Below are 18983 nucleotides of genomic sequence, written 5' to 3' on the forward strand. Positions count from 1 at the left end.
CAACTCCAGGGACATCTACAGGATTTGCGATTTGTTGTTAGTGTTGACATATTTAGAGTACTAGTACCACCTAGTGTTCAGAACCAGACGTTGGTAAGAACCAAGGCTATGCATGATCGTGTTACTCTTTTCTCCAGAAGGTGGCAGTAATCCACCTAATGTTGGTTGCTAACCACAATAACTGGAAAAGAAGAAGAATGACTGTTTTGATGTCCTCCACTTCCGTTTGAGATAGCAAGCTTTGTTTGTCATTATGGTATCCCACTACTTGTCCATACGTGTTTTCGGTTAAAAGTCTCAGGCATTGGGGGTTTTAATGTTCCGTGCAGCTAATATCAAGACCATCGGTAAAGCGGGAACCGGCTGGTATGTATTCCTGAAATGGGTCGATTTTAGATCACCGGCGATCATTAGCTAGCTTCTCAAAAAAGTAGGGCAAACGAAGGCTAGCTTGCTGGCTAGGTATTATTGTATCTTTGACTAGCTAGCTTGCTAGCTAGCTTTCAATCGTACGCTTTTTCATCTGTAATAAAGGTGTCATCTGATTTGGTCTGATGCTGGTCGCAGTGGTAGGAAAATATTTACCAACGCAAGCCAACGTGTAGTTAGGTGGTACTAATCCAGTGGTAAAATACAATTGGTAGTTAGTTTCGTAAAGTGAACGTTAGGCACAGGTTACAACCCATTAATGATGGGGTGGGGGAGAAGGGTGCTACCTTGCTTGGATTAAACCTCATTGTCGAAACATCTTCTATAGCCGTCTAGCTATGTCAAAGCAATCAATAAGGTTAGCATATATTTTTGCAACTAGTAACTCAACAACAGTGAATCACCACTAGCCACCATATTAACAAGTGACATCCGACAACTGTTTCTATAGGTATGAACTAGGATATGCATGATCAGCAGTAGTGGCTGAGTGGATGTGTGCCCTTCTTTAGCAATACTTAAAACACACACAGACTCAGCTATACTTTTTCCCGTTCTCATCTAAGCCTTCATATTCTGCAATCCATCACAAAGCTTCCCCTTCACCCAACCACACATCCCTCTCCAACTCTCCCCCCCAAGGCATTTTCGTCGGACCATGGACGAGCTGGTCCACGATCTGGTGTCTGCGCTGGAAGAGAGCTCGGAGCAGGCAGCGCGCGGGGGCTTTGGGGATGGTGGGGACCACGCCCTGGCTGTTGGCTGCCTGCTAAAAAGGCAGGCCAGGAAGCGGCGTGGGAGGAAGAGGCGTTCGGACAACCCCCACCCGCCCTGGGAGACGGGGCACCTGAGTGAGGGGTCCGAGTCCAGCCTGGATGAACATAAGGTGGGTCGGTGGGTAGATGGCTGGGTGGGTTGGGGTTGTAGACCTGGCTGGATGGTGTGTTTATGTCTAAGGCTGGGTATATCCTCTGGTTCTCAGGACTATCGTGCCACCACGGGTGGTGTGGCTGCCAGTAACAGCCATGGGCGAGATAACAGTGACTCAGATGAACAGCTGGGGCCCAAACGGCGCACTCCTCTCAACCCAGACACAGGGCGGGGTAAGCGGCCACTCTGGCCGGACGACCCGGTGGCCGGCGAGGGGACCCGCAGCCTGAGACGGCGACGCAAGGTCAAACGCATGGCCGTGGACCCCCCTCTGGAGGCACTGACCCCCACCACCACCATCCTAGGGCCCCCACCTGTCCCCAAGCCCCATGTAGGGTGCAGACACCCTGGGCTCAGCTCAGCTGAGTGCAGGGGGGCCATGGAGCTGGGCGGATGTGGTGGAGAAGAAGGGAGAGGGGGGAAGTGCAAGGTGAAAAAAAGGAAGATGGCTGCTCACAGACTGGGGCTTGAGGCGGCTGATGAAGGGGTCGTGGTGGAGAGTGAGGATGCCATGTTGTCTCAGACTGGACCCAAGGACAAAATGGAGTTTGAGGAGCAGAAGGGTTCGGACGAGGACATGAGTGACAGGTGGTTAGTGTTATGCTTCTTCTTCTCTCTCACTCTTACCACATCGGCTCCTGTCTCTGGAAGCTAGTGTTGCATGCTGCTGCTCAGTAGCTTGGAGGAGGTTCTAGTTATCGTCAGTGTTGTTTCCATCTAAAAAGACAGCGTTGTGTGAAGACTGCTTTTTTTCAATTACCTTTTTTCTCCTGTCGTTACCATCCTGTCTGTCTGCCTGTCTGTCTCTTTCCCTTGTCTCCTTCCAGTGAGACCAGCAGTGTGAGTAACAGCAGTGATGGGGGACTGTACACCAATGATGAGGGGAGACAAGGTAAATGCCGTTTGCTGACCACCTCCTGTACTGGGACTGCGGCAATTGAGGTTTAAATAATAATAAGAGGAGAAATGTTTTAGTATGCAATAGTTTGTTAAATATAAGAAGGGATATGCATTTGTTTGGTGCAGCCTGTCATGATTTTATTAACTGGTATATTTGTTTTGTCTTGTATGTGTTTTTTCTGGACAACAAAATTATATTTATCTGTAAAACATTTTACCTACGGGTACGAAATAAAGCTACCGTGACATATTCCCATACACTGTAATGTGATAGGGAGGACAACGTTTTGTGTCTTGTTGGATCTTTAAAGAATAGGACTTGAATTCCACTTGAAAAGGAAAGTCTCCCGACACATCACTCTCTGACCCGCTCCCTCTTGCCCCCCGCTCCCCAGGCGACGACGAGCAGAGCGACTGGTTCTATGAGGGCGAGCCAGGGTCGGGCGGGGCGTGCGGCGTGGCGGGGGTGGTCCCGTGGTGGGAGAGGGAGTCTGGGGAGGAGCTGGACCTGGTGGACCCGGTGTTCAACAGCATCCTGACGGGCTCCTTCCCCATCATGAGCCCCTCCGCACAGAGAGGTAGGATCCCCAGGCTCGCCAAGCCAACTACAAGAATACGACCGTCACACAAACACGGCACCAGTCCTGGTTCCCACCCCAGTCATGTGATATGCTTCAGTCGTGACATCATCGCACGTGTTGAGTTATAATGGATGACATGATGCCGGCCTCCGTTCTCCCTCCAGGTTTCCAGGCCAGACTGAGTCGCCTCCACGGGGCCCCCCAGACCCCTCAGGGGGGGGCTTACGACAGACTGACACGACACTCCCAAGACCCCCACTCGCACGAGTGAGTCCCTATGTACTGTAGGGATTGAAGAGTGAAGAAATCCCTATGTACTGTAGGGATACAGGGCAAGGTTGTCCTCCTGCAGTTGTAGATATGTGTCCTTGTTGTGTATGTTTTATATTGGAACTTACCCAGCTCCATCTCCCCCACAGCTCATGGTTCAGCCCAGGGTCGAGGAGAGACCACGGACAGGTAAGACCACACCTGGATGCGCACCCAGTCCTGTCAGTCCTGCACCTGTTATCCCCTTAGCCTGCATCTCTATGTAAAGCACTCGTAAGAACCCGACGACAGAAATTCAACATGAGCTGACAGCCTGAGTTTATAGACTGACTGACATCATGACTCTCTCTCTCTCTCTCTCTCTCCGTGTCTGTAGTTGCACTGGGATTCTCGGACAGACAGAGGGCACAGGAGGAGCTGTTCTATGAAGACAGCCAGCAGGTTGGAAACATGCTAGCTAGCCATATTTATAGATATGGAAAATCCCTGCAGCCACACTCATCGGTTATTATTTCACCAGGGGTAAGGGCTCCACTGGGGGGAGCTAGACTCACACTAAAGAGTCATGCGTTGAGATTTAAAGCGATCCACTGGGTTGTGTGAAAAAATGTGCGTTTGGTATGTGTCACTGTCCACAATCAGTCAATAAGTGTTACACCAGACCTATCCTGCCCTAAGCTTGAGAAGTGATACAGCCTGTGAATAGTTTCACATGTTCTTCCAACCTGAGTTTGGACTGGCATGATCCAGAAGGGGAAAAGCCTCTATATGTCAGGATTATGTGTGGTCACGGTTGTCATGAAGATGAGTTGGGCTTTGTTGATGTAATGAAGACGATGATGATGATGATCCTGATCTGGCTGTGGTGTTGCAGACAGACGAGTGGTCACCTGGGCTCCCTGTGTACAGGTGACGTCAAGCGGAGACGCAAGGCAGCCCCCCTGGGAGCACCTGCCCCCACAGGTACTCTCTCCTCCTCTCTCTGCCTCTCTCTGCCTCTCTCCCTTTGGACTCCGTCCTCCTCTCTCTCAGACCATGTTGAACAACAGTTAACAAGCCTGATTTACTGTCAGCATAGACATACCGGATTTCCCCCTAAGCCAATCATGTTGGTGTGGTCTCAACCCTCACTAATGCCCTAAGCCCTGCCCCCTGTCCTTCCCCCTCTAAAACCAGCTCCCTCCTGTGTCAGCAGTGGTGCGAGGCGGTAGCGGAGCAGATTAATCTGAGGGTTAAGACAATGGGATGAGGGGGTTAATGGGTCAGGATGCGGAGCATAATGCCTGGAATCCCCTCAGATGGAAGTGATGTAAGAAGTAAGAACGGAACAAAGTTCCTTCGTTTCTCTGAAACTGTGGGCCCTCGTGGAAAGCCCAGCGCGAGTCCCAGCGCAGCACCACCTTGGGGACCACGGGGGCCCCAGTAAGCCCCAGGGTTCTGAGGGTCAGGGTTCTGCAGACTCCTCCCTCTCCCAGCCTTCCCCATTTAAACAGTCTTAGGCCCTAATCAAGATCCTCTCCCCCCTCTCCACGTCTGGTGCAGCTTACAGCTATTAGCCCCGTCGTTCGTCCTCCCAGTCACTCCCCTCTCTTCCCCGGTCCACGTGTCTTCCTCTTCCTATTTAGGTATCTGCTGATGAGCTCTCTCTCTCTCTATCCAAATAACTTGCGTACAGATGATGTTCGAAAGTGTCTGCTTCCCATGTTATATCCCCAGATATTAAACATGCTCTGAAATCTTCTCTCTAGGGGTGGTGGGTGAGAATGTGGGGCCCCTCCCAGAATCGAACACTGGGAACCGTATGTTGCAGAGTATGGGTTGGAGCCCCGGCATGGGCCTTGGGCCTGAGGGCCGGGGCATCACCGAGCCCATCCGGGCCACACAGAGACCCAAGGGAGCTGGCCTGGGCTTCATTTGACCCCTGGGCTTGTGGGCTCCAAACCCAGCAGGACAGGCAAGTAGGCCCCTGAAAGCTGCAGGGAGAGGAACGAGTTGGACACTGCACAGACTAGGAAGAAGGCGAAAGAGACTGCAGTAACAAATGAACAAATGAAGGAACGGATGCAACCCACAGAAAAGAGAGAGAGAGAGAGATTCCTCTTGTCTGGCAGAAGAGCGATACAGGTATATCTGCACACCTGAAACAGGCTGCGGTGCAGAGTGAGGATGCAGAATGATGTCATGGGACACAAAAGCACCGTGGAACAACTGTCTTGCTCAAATCATCACCCGGTTCTAGTTGCTGTGTGTTTGGGGATTGGGTCACACAAAGCTGCTATGTCAGACAGCTTGTATTTGATTGTCACTGTTATTAGCCTTGCAACATGTTCTGAAATATTCCACTTATAGTCTATTTCCCTCAAATGTTTATGTTGCCAGATAGGATTTTTGATTTGTACAATGTAATAGTTAAAAAGCAACCTCTTGATTATTGTTAAATGGCTTAAGATATAGCCTAAGTCTTCCCTCAGGCTTGAATGTGTTCTGGTCAGGGAAATGAAATAATATGAAATTGTTGAGAAAATGAATGTTTTAGAGGCAAGTTGATTGGCTTGGGTAGGGTTATCAATGTCTGCAGTTAACTGGAATCATTGCATACACCATTGAGGCTCAAACAGGGAACAGAGGCTCAGATGAGGACATCAAGGCTAACTTGGCCTGGCCAAAACAGGTTTCTGTAAGTAGCAGGTAAAAAGCTCCAGTTAAATATTAAGTCCTGTGTAAACATTAACGTGACAAGGGAAAAATTGACCTGATTGACAAAACTGCATAATTACTGCACACGTTTTAATATTTTGTTTTAATATACACAATTTCCATTGTTATCATTGTGTTATGAGTGTGTATTAGTATTCCCTGCTTTTATCATACTTGTTTTGTTGTTTTATTCCCTTGGATCGGGCTACTGAATGGGACTCAACAGGCGTGTTGGAATGTGTGGATGGTTGGAAAGAAAAATATACAATTATGAGATGATGTCCACTAACACTCCCTGGTTCTTATGTGTTTATTGTTAATAATTGAGAAACAGAACTCCTAGCAATGTTTTCTCAAGACAGCAAACCATGGAAGGGCCCACATGGACACCCACTGTAGGCACTGAAATGTTTCTATATGGAAATGTGTTTGCTTAAGGTTCTCCATCCTCTATTCACCTGGAACTTCAGAGGGAAGAGTTAAAGATTAACAGACTTTTCGCTGAAATCATTCATTGTAATTGAGAGACCTGGGAAACTGCTTTGCTAATTAGATTGCTTTGCAAGATTATTTGACAAAAAAACTGATGGGTTGTTCTGAGAAGAGAGTTCTCGATTTTTTTGAATTTTCCGATGTTATCTGTCTTCTATTAACCTGATGTTGTATGTCAGAATACATAAGTTCCTTGGTTGCAGATTCAGAATCAGTGCAGCTAATTCACACCTGACCTGAGTTGTTAAACTAATATTTTTGTATTTTTTCTTGATTAGGGTTCACCTCACTCTCTTGAACTGGACGTTCAAATGTAGTTCATGAACTTGTGAATGTCTTTCCCACATTGTTTTCAAATCTTCAAATACTAGACTGTAAAACCAAGCTTTTCCAAAATTCCAACAAATTCTTTCATTTGCAGTTTGGTGAAAGTGTGAAACTGACTCATTGTTCTGATTACCTGACAAAAATGTTCCTTACCATCAGATCTGGGATCAGCTTCTACCACAATGCTTTAATCATAGGAGGATAATCAGATATTAAGTGTAACTAGACCAGGGGGATTGTGACTGGTTTTACGTACAGCTGGTCAGTAGAGGGAAAAGCAGTTGTTTGAGTCATAAAACAATAAACCCAGTTTAGAAGTGGTCTGACGGCGTACGTGTTTCTCTTGTACCGACACCCGGCTTCTTGAAAAATGCCATCGTTTGACGGAGGTTCTGTCAACGCGCACACCTTACTCCCATCTTACTCTCCCACAAACTCTGATATCAACACTTGCATCCCCATGCTGACTCAGAACATCCCTGAAACACGATGCCACTGCTCTCTCTCTCGCTCACTCTCTCCTTTTCCCCCCTTTCCCTCCCTCTCTTCACTCCAGCAGTCCCAGTATCTATGGGGATACAGACTAGAGGAAGCAGTGTCCTCTATCTGCTCTCTTCCTCCTCACACACACACACACACACACACTCAGGACTCCCCGGTGAGGTGCAGGAGGTGAACTCGGAGCTGTTCTGAGGGAAAGGAGAGAAGAGGACGAGAGTGTTTGTGCCACTGCATCAGAGAGCAGAGCAGAAGAGGAGAACCGTTTGTCCTTGAGATTGACTGACTGCAGAGGCAGCTATAGGACTGTGGATGAGCCTGTGACTGTGAGTACTGGGCTGGGTCTGGGTGTGGTTTACCACAAGGGTTTTGGGATAGAGGGCACTGGGGGAGTATGGGGTTAGAAGTCCACTGTGTATTCATGTCTGCGTCACTGTGTGTGTGCTTCTCTCACCTGGTGGTCAAGCTCCTAAATCTCATGTCTAGGAATCTAACTACCTCTATATACTAGGCCTGCCGCGTGTTTGCTGAAGATACAGCAGATTCCCAAATGTCTTTTTTTTATCAACCTGTGAATTGATGAAAAACCTTCTGTCTGTCCTTTTCTTTTTTCTCACCCTCCATCTGTCTTTCTCTCTTTCACTTCCATGCCTCTCTCTCTCTCTCTCTCTCTCTCTCTCTCTCTCCCCGTCTCTCTCTCCTGTTCTCTTTCTCTTACCCGCCCCCCCCATCTCTTCCTCCTCGGCGTTGACAGATCGATAGTTATACATCTATAATTGGAAGCCATCAGTTATGGCGGTCCTCCAAAGCCAGCCATTATCGGGTGTAATCTTGCAGAAAATTACATCGGGACTTGTGTACCTTGGCTTGAGCCCGTACCCACTGGTTGGTGCAAGGCTGTCTGTCTGGAGTTCAGCCTAACCACCAACATGGAGGGGGGAGAGGGAGGTAAAAGAGGGAGGGGGTGAGCTTACCCCGCCTCACTGGCTGGTGCTCCACCGCCTACTGTCCTTGGGGGAGGGGGAAGTGGCGTGTGACGGACGTGGGGAGGGGTGAGGGGAGGAGGGAGAAAGAAGTAGAAAAGTTTGTCATGCATTCGGTCTGCTTGACATAGGGAAAGTCTTCCGAGAGTTCCATTGGACCCGCGAATCAGGGGGCATCATTGGGAGGAGGTGTTGAGTGAGCCGAGGCACCGTGTGTGTTTGTGTGTATCTGAGAGTTCCTCATGTCAGCAGGTGTGTGAGACGTGCTGGGGGGGGGGGGGGGTGTCTGGTGCTGACTCGCTGGTTCCACAGGGATCTGAGAGCTGGACTGGTAGATAAGGGGAGGACAGGCGTGAGAACCAGAGTCATATTGCAACCTGTCTCTTTGTATGTCTTTACAGTCACATGTTTATTTCCATTCTCTTTTGAAGAGACAAGGGAGATTGAGCAAAGGTTCACGGAGAGATAGGTTGAGATAAGAGAAGAGAATAAGCAGGAATCATCGGAGGAAAAAGTGCAGAGGCTTGAGGGAGGAGAGCAAAGAAAATTTGAGAGAGACAGGCAGGTTGGCAAGGAGCTTAGGCAGAGATAAAGTATATAGTTCACTGAAGAAACCTACAGATGATCTTCTGCACCTAGGTTGGTTAGGTTGGTTGAGGGGCAGTTCTATGGGCGTATGTGAAGCCCTCTGTGACATGCTTGCTTGTAAAAAGGGCCATACAAATACATTTGATTTGATTTGAGCTAGCTCTGTTTTTCTCTGCATGTGAAAGCATATGCCATTCTACAGTACTTGCCCAGTCATGCAAGTGTAGTTATTCACTGAAGGAAGGAAATAAGAGAGGATGGATTTTGAACAGTATTCAAACAGGCCAGCCCCAGTAGAAGGGGTTGTACGAGTTCACCAGGGAGCAAGTGTGTGTATTTCCATGTGTTTCACCCAGCCATACTGTGTGCGTGTGCGTGTACTGTGTGTGTATTCCAATTCCTTCTTAGGTCCCCAAGGTGTCCCAAAGGGACCTCAGATTATCCTGAGATAAAAGTAAACCATTTAAAAACCATTGAGCTCTGAGCTGTCCCAGTGCTACTTTGCTCTGTCATGAGGGCTGTCCCTGAGCTGCTTCTAAGGTTTCCCACACCGTGTTCAGCCATTGACAAGGCAACGACAGCGGATCCACTCGATTCCCCGATCCATATTAATTCTGTGAGCAATGAATTCAGCAGCCAGGCTGTTCTCCCCAGTAGTCATCTATCAATCCATGGATCTGTTCTTCTCTCATTCCTCTAATCTGAAACAGGCAACCTTTACGATCCCATTTTTTGGTTACTTCAGGTGAATATCTGCCAATCCATGCCTGCAAATCTGTGGTGATAAACAGTCTCTGATCACTGCTACTGGCAAATTACCCCCCCACACACACACATACACACACACACACACACACTCCTTGGGGTGTTCTTTGGTTCATGTCTTTCACAGAAAACCACTTTATTGTGTTAGACAGCATTGACTGTATCTGTGAGGAGGAACAATGGTACTTGCACACAGTGTCAATAGACCTAGCCCTGTTCACGGTAATTGATGGATGACTTGGAATCAGGTGCAGGGGTAAGCTAATCACACCATGAATGTCTCTCTCAGAGCAGATGCAAAATCAGATATACAAGTGACTGTGTGGGTGTGTGTGTGTGTTTTATGTGGATGGGGAGTGTGAGGAAGAAGATGTACGTGGGTGTGTGAGAGTGCAAAAGACTGTGTGTGCGCGTAAGTGTAGATTGAGAGGGTGACGGGGAAAATGTGTGTGAAGGAGTGTGTTTGACTATGAATGTGTGTGTGAGTAGAGAGACTAAGGTGGGGGTGGTGAACATCGTTTGACTGTCCAGTTTTGGAACTCAATCTGACAGCTGTCTCTTAGGGGAAAGTCGAACGGGGCTTTGGGCTGGGACGTCAAGACCCCCCTACTCTCGCTCTCTCTCTCTTTCTCTCTCACACACAACCACACACTGTTTTTGAGAAAACCTGAGAAAATCCATTCTTGGTCAATATCTGTCCACTTGATCTTTTGTTTCAGATTCCTCCCTGTAGTGCTGCTATTGGGTTTCTGTCTCCTCCTTGGATTGTTCCCCTTTCTTGAGCTTTCTGAATGTTTTATTACATGTAGCCCTAAGAATGCTGCGGCCTTACAGGCTGTGGATGGAAACATTTGATATCCATTTGAATTTTTAATTTCAAGTATCTTCCGTCAATGAAAAACAACGTCACAACACTTTCTTGCTACATGGCAGGTTAGATCAAGTAGAACATATCACATTTGAAGTCTCAGGTCAACATCACATTATTATAGAATAAACTCTGTTTCTTGTCATTTAATTCCAAAGTTCAAAAGACTCGAGTCACATGGATAGGAGGCAGCTTGACGTTAAGACATCAAAACAATAAAGCTGTGTGGCATTATGCATGTCTGGTATCAGCTAGAACAAACTACTTCTCTGTGTTTCCTAACCGGAGCTGCAAGCTAGACACTCTGAGCCAGCTCATGTGTAACCAACCATTGTTGTAATTCACCACATGGCGACCATCTCAGTGCCAAGGAAAATGGCAGTCTTTGTCAAACAATTGACCCACCTGATAACAGCTCAAATAATCTCAGCTTTCCGCCCCTTGTTTAATTTGCACACTGCTTTGTAAATTAATTAGCGACTTGAGGAACGCAACAAGAACACTGCAGTAGGAAGTCTTGGCACCGTTCTTTCAGATTCCATTGACAGTGGTTAAGAGCTGTGCCTCCTAAAAGCCACCAGGATGATAAGTACCATGTAAACATTGGGCTTCCTTAATGGTTTATTAAAGATAACATCTTGGTCTAGGTTATTATGATGTGTGTTGGATAAACATGAGATAAACATGGAACACTGACGCATTCTATGGGTTTCTAGATGATAGCGAGAAAAAACACTTTATCTACTACTGGAAAACACAAAGTTGGAGATTGGGCATTAATGGTATTGGAAGTGTGTGTCTGCGTGCGTGTGCGTGTGTGTTCATGTGAGTGTTTGTGTCTTTGCTGGTTGGTGTTTCAGCTCCTTTGATGTGGTACATGAATCTGTGACCTTTGAATGTGTATGGTATAGGACTGTGTACGTTAGCACAGTGGACTTTGATAGAGTTAGTGGAGTGCGTCTGAGGTGTTTCATGTGGTACGCGTGCAGCACATTACCTGTGCGATAAGAAACACTCCATGTCGTCTGCAGTCTGGAGTTTATCGAAACCATATTTGTCTGATAGTTTTGACGTTGACTCAGAATAGGATAATAAACTCAGTTGTGTGTGTGTGTGTGTGTTTCAGTTACACTATAGAAAGCTAAATGGGGTGAGGACTTACTGGCTGATTAGGCAGGTTGTCTGCCTCCTAACTGGAGAGTCTGGTGATCAAAGAGTGGAGCAGTGTAAGATAAGATCATGCATCTGTTATTGCAACTGCTGTGTAGTAGAGAATGGAAAGGGTGGTATAATTCAGTACAAGGCCTACAAATTCCCTTGTAATGCCATGTATATATACTGTATATAAGTGGTTATATGATGTTCAGCATCTTACTGTACATTGTACATTGGCATGACATAAGCTACAATAATCAAGGCATGGTTTACATCTGTAATCTACTAATTCAGCGTGGTTCAAATAATTAAAGTGTGTGAGTGTGTGGAGCAGCTGTTATACAGTATCGAGGTGATACACAAACAAACACTCACACACATACACACACACACACACAAACATACACACACACAAACACACACACACACAGAAGTGGTATGTCCAGAATGTCCTTCAGGATCAGGTGTAATTATAGAGCTCTGAGACCACCACACACATGAATAAAGACACATTCCATCAGTCCTGCATACAGAGTATGATTCCTTAGACAAGAGCCTCTTGGGTTTCAAAGAGCTTAATACACTCCATGCTCTCTATAACATGAACCCAGGGCCTGACCCTTTACACGTTTATTGAATCAATGTGGCTATTTACAATCAAAAGAATTCATTGTTTTCTAAATGTCTCTGTGTCTAACTAAAGTAACACAACTATTGGGGGATATATATATATATATATAAAGTGTTTGATTTTGTTATTAGTTCTCCAAGCGCTTACCTTGTCTCTAGTGTTCTCTTCAGAACCTCTGTCATGTTTTAAATACACACAGCCAGTTGTCAGCTCTTATTGGATCAGAATAGAGCCAACCACGTGTTTGCATCACGTTCCAAGGGGAGGAGCATGCCAAACAAGCAGTGGATATTCATGAGGAGTTACCATGGCTTTTCTGTCGTCTGTCACTGAGCTGTCCAGAACAGTTATGACCTCACGGCTTCTAGCTACTATCTAGTGAAGGTGTGTGACAGAGAGAGAGAGAGAGAGAGAGAGAGAGAGAGAGAGAGAGAGAGAGAGAGAGAGAGAGAGAGAGAGAGAAAAAGTGAGTAGAGAAGAAGGAAAGGAAAAGAAAGGTGGAAAGAAAAACAGTGATTCAAGTCCAACAAGTGTTGGAGAGACAGGGAAGTAGAGAGCAGAAAAGAAAGTGATAGGGAGAGAGCGCGCAAGAGTGACAGCATCGGAAAACCAACTGAGAGGGAGAAAACGAGATAAAGACAGAGAGAGCGAGACAGGCAGTAAGAGGCAAAAAAGAGAGAGAGAGAGAACTTCCAGCAGAGACAGCAGGGTTTCTCCCCAGATTATGGTGACACAGGGCACATGGATTTAGTCGAGTTGTATCTGCCGGAGTGCTTCACCTACCACTCTGACACTGAGTAAGTACTCTCCTCTACTCACTTCCACTCCCACAATACTGCTGGCCCACACTTCAAACCTGTGTTTCTGCTACCAGCCTCTGGTTGTCTAATCTGTTATCTGCTTTCTGAGATGTCAGGGGGTTGAGACTGCATGTGTTGACTGTCCATAGAGACACAGGAGGTATGTGTGACAGGAGATGTTGTTACCTATAACACATGCCAGTTGATTAGCCCAGTGGTTGAGACTGACTCAACTCCAAACACCGCCATGTTTAAACTTCCTGTTTGTGTACTATTGGGTTTGAGTGTATGGTTCTCTTTCAGCAAAGCTGGGCTTTGCTTCTAATAAAAAAGAATGTTTGGAAGAAAAGAAGCGCAAATACAGATCATTTTGGATTGTTTTTTTCGGCAAGCAATGTCACAGAAGGCTTCACAGATTCCCGTAGATTTGCACCTATAACCAACCTAAAAACCCTCAGTGACGACAAAGACAAACTCCCAGGAAAGAGAGAGGAAGTGGAAGACACGTTGAGGAGTAATTCAATGAGGGATCCTTTCCTCCAGAGAGGACTGGTGATACATAGGGGGCAGACCACAGCCTGAATTCCATAAGTAATACCAGAGAATGTATGTAGAAAGTGTGTGCTCTGAGACTGAGGGAGAGAGGGAGGAGAGGGGAGGAGAGGGGAAAGAGGAGAGATGGGGGGGAGACGGAGGGAGAAGGGGGGAGAGATGGGGGGGGGGTGAAAGGATGGACACTGAGTGGAGAAGCAGTCCTTCAAGCCCATCCTGTTCCAGCCAGGCCCTGGCTAACCCAACCCCTCATTCTGAAACGAAAAGTCTTTAATGAGCAGGGGCCGTCCCCACACGATCCTCCTCATCTCCTGCTGGCTCCATCAAATATAGAAATAACTCTTCTTGACAACCCCCTGACCTAAATCACCTAAGTCACCTTGTGAGAAGGGCTGGGGTCTGGGTTATTTGAGGTGAATTAAGTGTTCTGTTATATTGGAATGTTAGACTGCATGTATTCAGGTTGGACTAGGAGGAGAAGTCCCATGCTCCTCCCTCTCTCCTCACTTTGCTGTGTCTATTTTATTTAGCCTTTTCCTTCTTTTCTTTTCCCACTTTATCACTTCCCCTCTCATGTCTACCTCTCTCGCCCTCCTATCTTCTTTTCTTTCCCTGTCTCATCCTCCGGTCGGTCATTGGCTTTGTTATGACTCCTCATTTGAAAGTGAGTGTTGCCTCCTCTGCTTCCTTTCAGCACCCCCCCCTTCCCCCAGTTAATGACCCAGTGACAGACCCCTTTCTTTCCCTCCCTCTCAGTCTTTTTCACATTCTCTCTATCTGTCTGCTTCCATGTTCAGCCCCCCACCCTGTTCTCTCATTCTGTTGAAAAGTCTGTTGTTCCACGCTACGTTTTAACCTTTGTTACCAAGGTGCAGTTAGAGATGTTTTGGATACGAAGACACACACACACATACATATTTATATTCTCCAGCAATCCCTGTCATTGTCACTCTTTCACTCTCTTTTCCGCTCTCGACTCAATGTCTTTGTTGTTAAAACAGCTATAGATTTACAGCGCTGCCAGCCTGCCTACCCTGTGGCATCATATTCCACCCTTCTGACATGCTATCATGCAAGAGATAGCTAATGTTCCTCTCAGTGACTGAAATTTGAATGAGCCGGTGTATTTTTGTAGTCACTGACACAAAGTACCCGTGTCCTAGAAACCTCGTGAGAATTCCAGTGTTTTGCGGTAGTGCATTAACAAGGCAGCAGAAAACAGTTAAGGTGCATGCAGCTGCGTGGAGACTAATGCTCTCTCCCGAGAGAGACAAAACACATGTTAAATTCATTCTAAGTAAACAAAGGGTACTCCAAAAGGTTAGACGAGGCAGTCAGAGCGGCAGACAGCCCTTCACGGAGACACAGGACCAGAGGAAGGGGGAGGAAGGAGAGGATTTGAGTAAAAGTACAAAACTGATAGCACCAAAGCTCGCCTGTCCCTCAGCTCGCCTGTCCCTCTCCCCCCCCCCCCCCCCCCCCCCCCCCCCCCCACTCCTGCCTTACCACCACCACCACACACACTCTGTGGCTTTAAAGAGGTTAATAGCGCGTGGCTGTGGTTGACTCTGCTGGTGGTAGAAGCAGCCAGTGTCTTTGCCTGCCAAATTACCTGTGGTGGGGAGTGGGCCTATTTACATGGCAGGAACCAGCCCTCGGTCTCACTCCATTGACCTCACTGAGTCACAATCACTGATGGACAGAGACAGAGGAAGGAAGGGGGGGGGGGGCGACGAGATGAAGAGTGTAGGGAAAGAATGTGTGTGTGTGTGGTGTGTGTGTGTGTGTGGTGGGGGGGGAGCGGCGTTAGGAGTTGTGCGTGCCCATTGTGTGTGTGTACATGCGAACGTATCGTTGGTGTGTACGTGAACGTGGAGGAGATAGAGAGACAGTGAGCTGGTTTAATGAGTGGGTCTGGCGACATACAATGGCATGTGAGCATGTGCCAGCCTATGTGTTGGGAGTGTTTATGATGACACATGAGCACATCTGAAGGCACGTCTGACTGCGCGGCGTGTGACATTGTGAAAGGAGCCGTCCCGAGGGCGAGGAGACGCGTGCGACTCACGTGTTTCCACGCTATCGTGTGTCCCTCCGTGGCGGCGCGTGGCCCACGAGTGAATGCGTGAGCGTGATCCGAGCATGTCTGTGTGCTTAGGGCTCCGTGAGAGTTCAGGGCTGGTTAGTTTTGTTTACCATTTCCATGTGTTTGCTTGAGCGATCTCCTGCTCTCACAACAGGGAGGTATAATGGACCGGAGCTTTGCATATGTGGGAGACTCCAAACGGCCTGCTACGCTCGGCTTAGATGGATGGCTGGAGAGATGGCGGGATAGAAAGAGAGGGGGAAGAGTGTGTGAGAGAGAGGGGTCTTCGAGGTGGTGCTGGAAGACAAGTGCGCTGTGTAGGCCTGTGCACATCATGATCTGTTGTTGCGATCGTATCGGTACGGCCATCAGAATGTCGTACAAAGACATCAAGTGAGTGTCACGAGATAGCATTTACAGCTTGTTATTCATCCATCTCTTTGTTTTTCTCTTCACTTCTGCAACATGTCTCCCCCTACCCTCCTCTTCCCAGACTCTTGGACAGGATGTCAGTGCGGGGCTCAGACCTCCCCTGTCCCCCCTCTATCAAGCGCGAGCCATCCAGCCCCAGCCCCAGCTCCCAGGGGGACATCAGCCCTCCTCAGCCCAGCCCAGGGAGCTCCTCCTCAGACACCAACTCCAGCTACGGCCTCCTGGGCAAGAACCACAACCACACCAACGAACTCAACTCACCAGGTCTCTACGGACACACAGCTGGGGTATCCAGCGACGGAGGAGCCAACAGGTACAGCACATCTGAGTGTGTGTGCGTTTGAGACCGTGTCATGGATTTAGTATGAACATATGTCTTCATGTGTAGAGAGTCAGTGAGTGAGTCGGTGAGTGTGTGTTATAGGTTAAGCCCTGTCTCTCTGGTTCTGTTCCCCCCAGGAGGTTTGGTGGAGAGGATGGCCAGGTGAAGTGTGAGTTCATGCTGGGCTCCGTGGCCAAGCGCCTGTGTTTGGTGTGTGGGGACGTGGCGTCAGGATACCACTACGGAGTAGCCTCCTGTGAGGCCTGCAAGGCTTTCTTCAAGAGGACCATCCAGGGTGAGACACGCACACATTTCCGACTCAGGATCTCCATACAGCCGCTCTGCAATACACTCGTCTGGTCTGCCGGCAAAAGCGAGGAGGGAATCTGGATGGAGAGAGATGGGGAGGCAGAGAGGGAGAGAAAAGAGAAATGGGGAGATTGTTAAGTGTAAGTCTGCTGAGAGAGAGCAGCTACTGTCCCCTGAAGGACAGACCTTTAACACAGGTTCATACACCCCCAGAGAGTAGGAATCATTCACACACACACACACACACACACACATTACTGATGCACCGACACACTACACATAAATGCATACATTCAAACTAAATACATGACTTTAACCCCTCCCCCCTTCCCCCCCACCTCCCACTTCCTACACACACGGATAAACACAGATTTTAGCGATTTAAGCAAATGATCATGTTTATACAGTCCATGAAATGTGAAAAACCTGTTTTGAAAAGCATTACTACAGGTGTTAGTCGGAGCGTATGTTTATGTGTAAACATCTGATGGGAGTTCACAGTCATGTTCTGGGAACTCTTTGAAGACGTTACCTGATGTTTGCTCACAGCTCTTTCTAAGTTAATGTTGTGTTGAAGTTGATCCGTGTTGGTTTTTGTGCATAATCATGGAAGTAATCCTCTCTGTGTAAGTTTGTTAGTGTGCGTCTAAGCCATAACCAACTTATGCAAGCCGCATGTGGGTGTTTTAAAGTGATTGTCCGGCCTGTGGCCCTGTGCCAGGGGTCAAGAGTTGGGGTTAGGGTTAAGCCCCGTTTAGGCCTTCTAAAGCAGACTCATATGGGCTGGGGTTGAAGGTCATCTGGGCTGTCAGATCAAATGCTTAGTTCTGGTGCTTGGCTGATCAGATACAGTGCCCTCCAAAAGTATTGGAACAGTGAGGCCAATTCCTTTATTTTTGCTGTAGACTGAAAACATTTGGGCTTGACATCAAACGATGAATGTGAAACCAGAGATCAACGTTTCAGCTTTTATTTCCAGGTATTTACATCAGGATCTGATGCACAAATTAGAAAATATCACCTTTTTATTCGAACCCACCCATTTGTCACGTGAGCAAAAGTATTGGAACATATGACTGACAGGTGTGTTTTGTTGCCCAGGTGTGTCCTATTACATACATTATTCAATCAATAAATACCACTGAATGTCTACACTCAGGTTCAGATTGGGTAAGATAGGTTTTGTCTATGCAGACTGTATTCAGAGGTGAAAACAACATGAAAACCGGAGCGCTGTCTTTGGGTGAAAAACAAGCAATTGTGAGTCTTAGAGAAGATGGAAAATCAATCAGAGCCATTGCAGAAACATTGGCCATAGCCAGTACAACCATTTGGAATGTCCTGAAGAAGAAGAAAACTACTGGTGTACTAAGTAACAGACGTCGAACAGGTAGACCAAGGAAAACATCAGCAGTTGATGACAGAAACATTGTGAGAGCTGTAAAGAAAGACCCTAAAACAACTGTTAGTGAGATCAGCAACAACCTCCAGATGGCAGGAGTGAAGGTATCACTATCTACTGTTCGCAGAAGACTTCATGAACAAAAGTACAAGGGCTACACCAGAAGATGCAAACCACTCATTAGCAAGAAGAATAGGAAGGCCAGGCTGGAATTTGCCAAAAAGTACAGAGATGAACCTCAAAAATTCTGGGACAAAGTTTTATGGACTGATGAGACAAAGATTAACTTTTACCAAAGTGATGGAAAGGCTAAAGTTTGGAGAAAGAAAGGAACTGCTCATGATCCCAAACACACAAGCTCATCTGTGAAACACGGTGGAGGTAATGTCATGGCTTGGGCTTGCATGGCTTCTTCTAGGACGGGCTCATTAATCTTCATTGAGGATGTAACACATGATGGCAGCAGCAAAATGAACTCGGAAGTCTACAGAAACATTTTGTCTGCCAATTTAAGGAAAGATGCAACCAAACTGATTGGCAGAGCCTTCATCATGCAGCAAGATAACGACCCAAAACACACTGCCAAAACAACAAAGGAGTTCATCAGGGGCAAGAAATGGAAGGTATTAGACTGGCCAAGTCAATCTCCAGACTTAAACCCTATAGAGCATGCATTTTACCTGCTTAAGAGGAGACTGAAGGGAGGAACCCCACAAAACAAACAACAACTGAAAGAGGCTGCAGTGAAAGCCTGGGAAAGCATCAAAAAGGAAGAATGCAAAAGTTTGGTGACGTCAATGGGTCACAGACTTGCTGCAGTTATTGAAAGCAAAGGATTTGCAACTAAATATTAAGTCTTATTCACTTAAATATGTTTTAAGTATATCTGTTCCAATACTTTTGCTCACATGACAAATGGGTGGATTCAAACAAAATGTGATATTTTCTTAGTTGTGCATCAGATCC

General features: G+C 47.1%; 2 protein-coding genes across 4 annotated transcripts; both read left to right on the plus strand.

Moving 5' to 3' along the window:
* The first annotated feature begins 191 nt into the window (after positions 1-191).
* On the plus strand, positions 192-6948 carry gpatch2 (G patch domain containing 2). 2 transcript variants are annotated; one of them, XM_047033851.1, is made up of 10 exons: positions 192-366; positions 1072-1315; positions 1412-1950; positions 2187-2251; positions 2655-2837; positions 3005-3107; positions 3260-3299; positions 3487-3551; positions 3985-4073; positions 4859-6948. In XM_047033851.1, exons 1-10 carry the CDS (start codon positions 317-319, stop codon positions 5026-5028), a joined length of 1548 nt encoding a protein of 515 aa, XP_046889807.1. In that variant the 5' UTR covers positions 192-316; the 3' UTR covers positions 5029-6948. The 2 variants fall into 2 exon arrangements, with proteins under 2 accessions (XP_046889807.1, XP_046889808.1); XM_047033852.1 differs by having other exon boundaries at positions 1412-1947.
* Positions 6949-7137: 189 nt separating this feature from the next.
* Positions 7138-17458, plus strand: LOC124476612 (estrogen-related receptor gamma-like). 2 transcript variants are annotated; one of them, XM_047033854.1, is made up of 3 exons: positions 7138-7450; positions 16046-16297; positions 16444-17458. In XM_047033854.1, exons 2-3 carry the CDS (start codon positions 16059-16061, stop codon positions 16751-16753), a joined length of 549 nt encoding a protein of 182 aa, XP_046889810.1. In that variant the 5' UTR covers positions 7138-7450; positions 16046-16058; the 3' UTR covers positions 16754-17458. The 2 variants fall into 2 exon arrangements, with proteins under 2 accessions (XP_046889810.1, XP_046889809.1); XM_047033853.1 differs by lacking the exon at positions 7138-7450 and adding an exon at positions 12423-12911.
* Positions 17459-18983: the final 1525 nt, after the last annotated feature.

This window comes from Hypomesus transpacificus, chromosome 14, assembly GCF_021917145.1.
Source record: "Hypomesus transpacificus isolate Combined female chromosome 14, fHypTra1, whole genome shotgun sequence".
Lineage (NCBI taxonomy): Eukaryota > Metazoa > Chordata > Actinopteri > Osmeriformes > Osmeridae > Hypomesus > Hypomesus transpacificus.

What these genes read in the sequence shown, in the direction of transcription:
- LOC124476612 (XM_047033853.1), top strand. Translation starts at nt 12,856, where the DNA reads ATGGATTTAGTCGAGTTGTATCTGCCGGAGTGCTTCACCTACCACTCT. An exon ending in ACCTACCACTCTGACACTGA is followed by an intron (nt 12,912 to 16,045) that starts GTAAGTACTCTC and finishes TCCTCTTCCCAG; the next exon opens with ACTCTTGGACAGGATGTCAG. An exon ending in AGCGACGGAGGAGCCAACAG is followed by an intron (nt 16,298 to 16,443) that starts GTACAGCACATC and finishes TGTTCCCCCCAG; the next exon opens with GAGGTTTGGTGGAGAGGATG.
- gpatch2 (XM_047033851.1), top strand. Translation starts at nt 317, where the DNA reads ATGTTCCGTGCAGCTAATATCAAGACCATCGGTAAAGCGGGAACCGGC. An exon ending in GAGGACATGAGTGACAGGTG is followed by an intron (nt 1,951 to 2,186) that starts GTTAGTGTTATG and finishes GTCTCCTTCCAG; the next exon opens with TGAGACCAGCAGTGTGAGTA. An exon ending in CAAGACCCCCACTCGCACGA is followed by an intron (nt 3,108 to 3,259) that starts GTGAGTCCCTAT and finishes TCTCCCCCACAG; the next exon opens with CTCATGGTTCAGCCCAGGGT.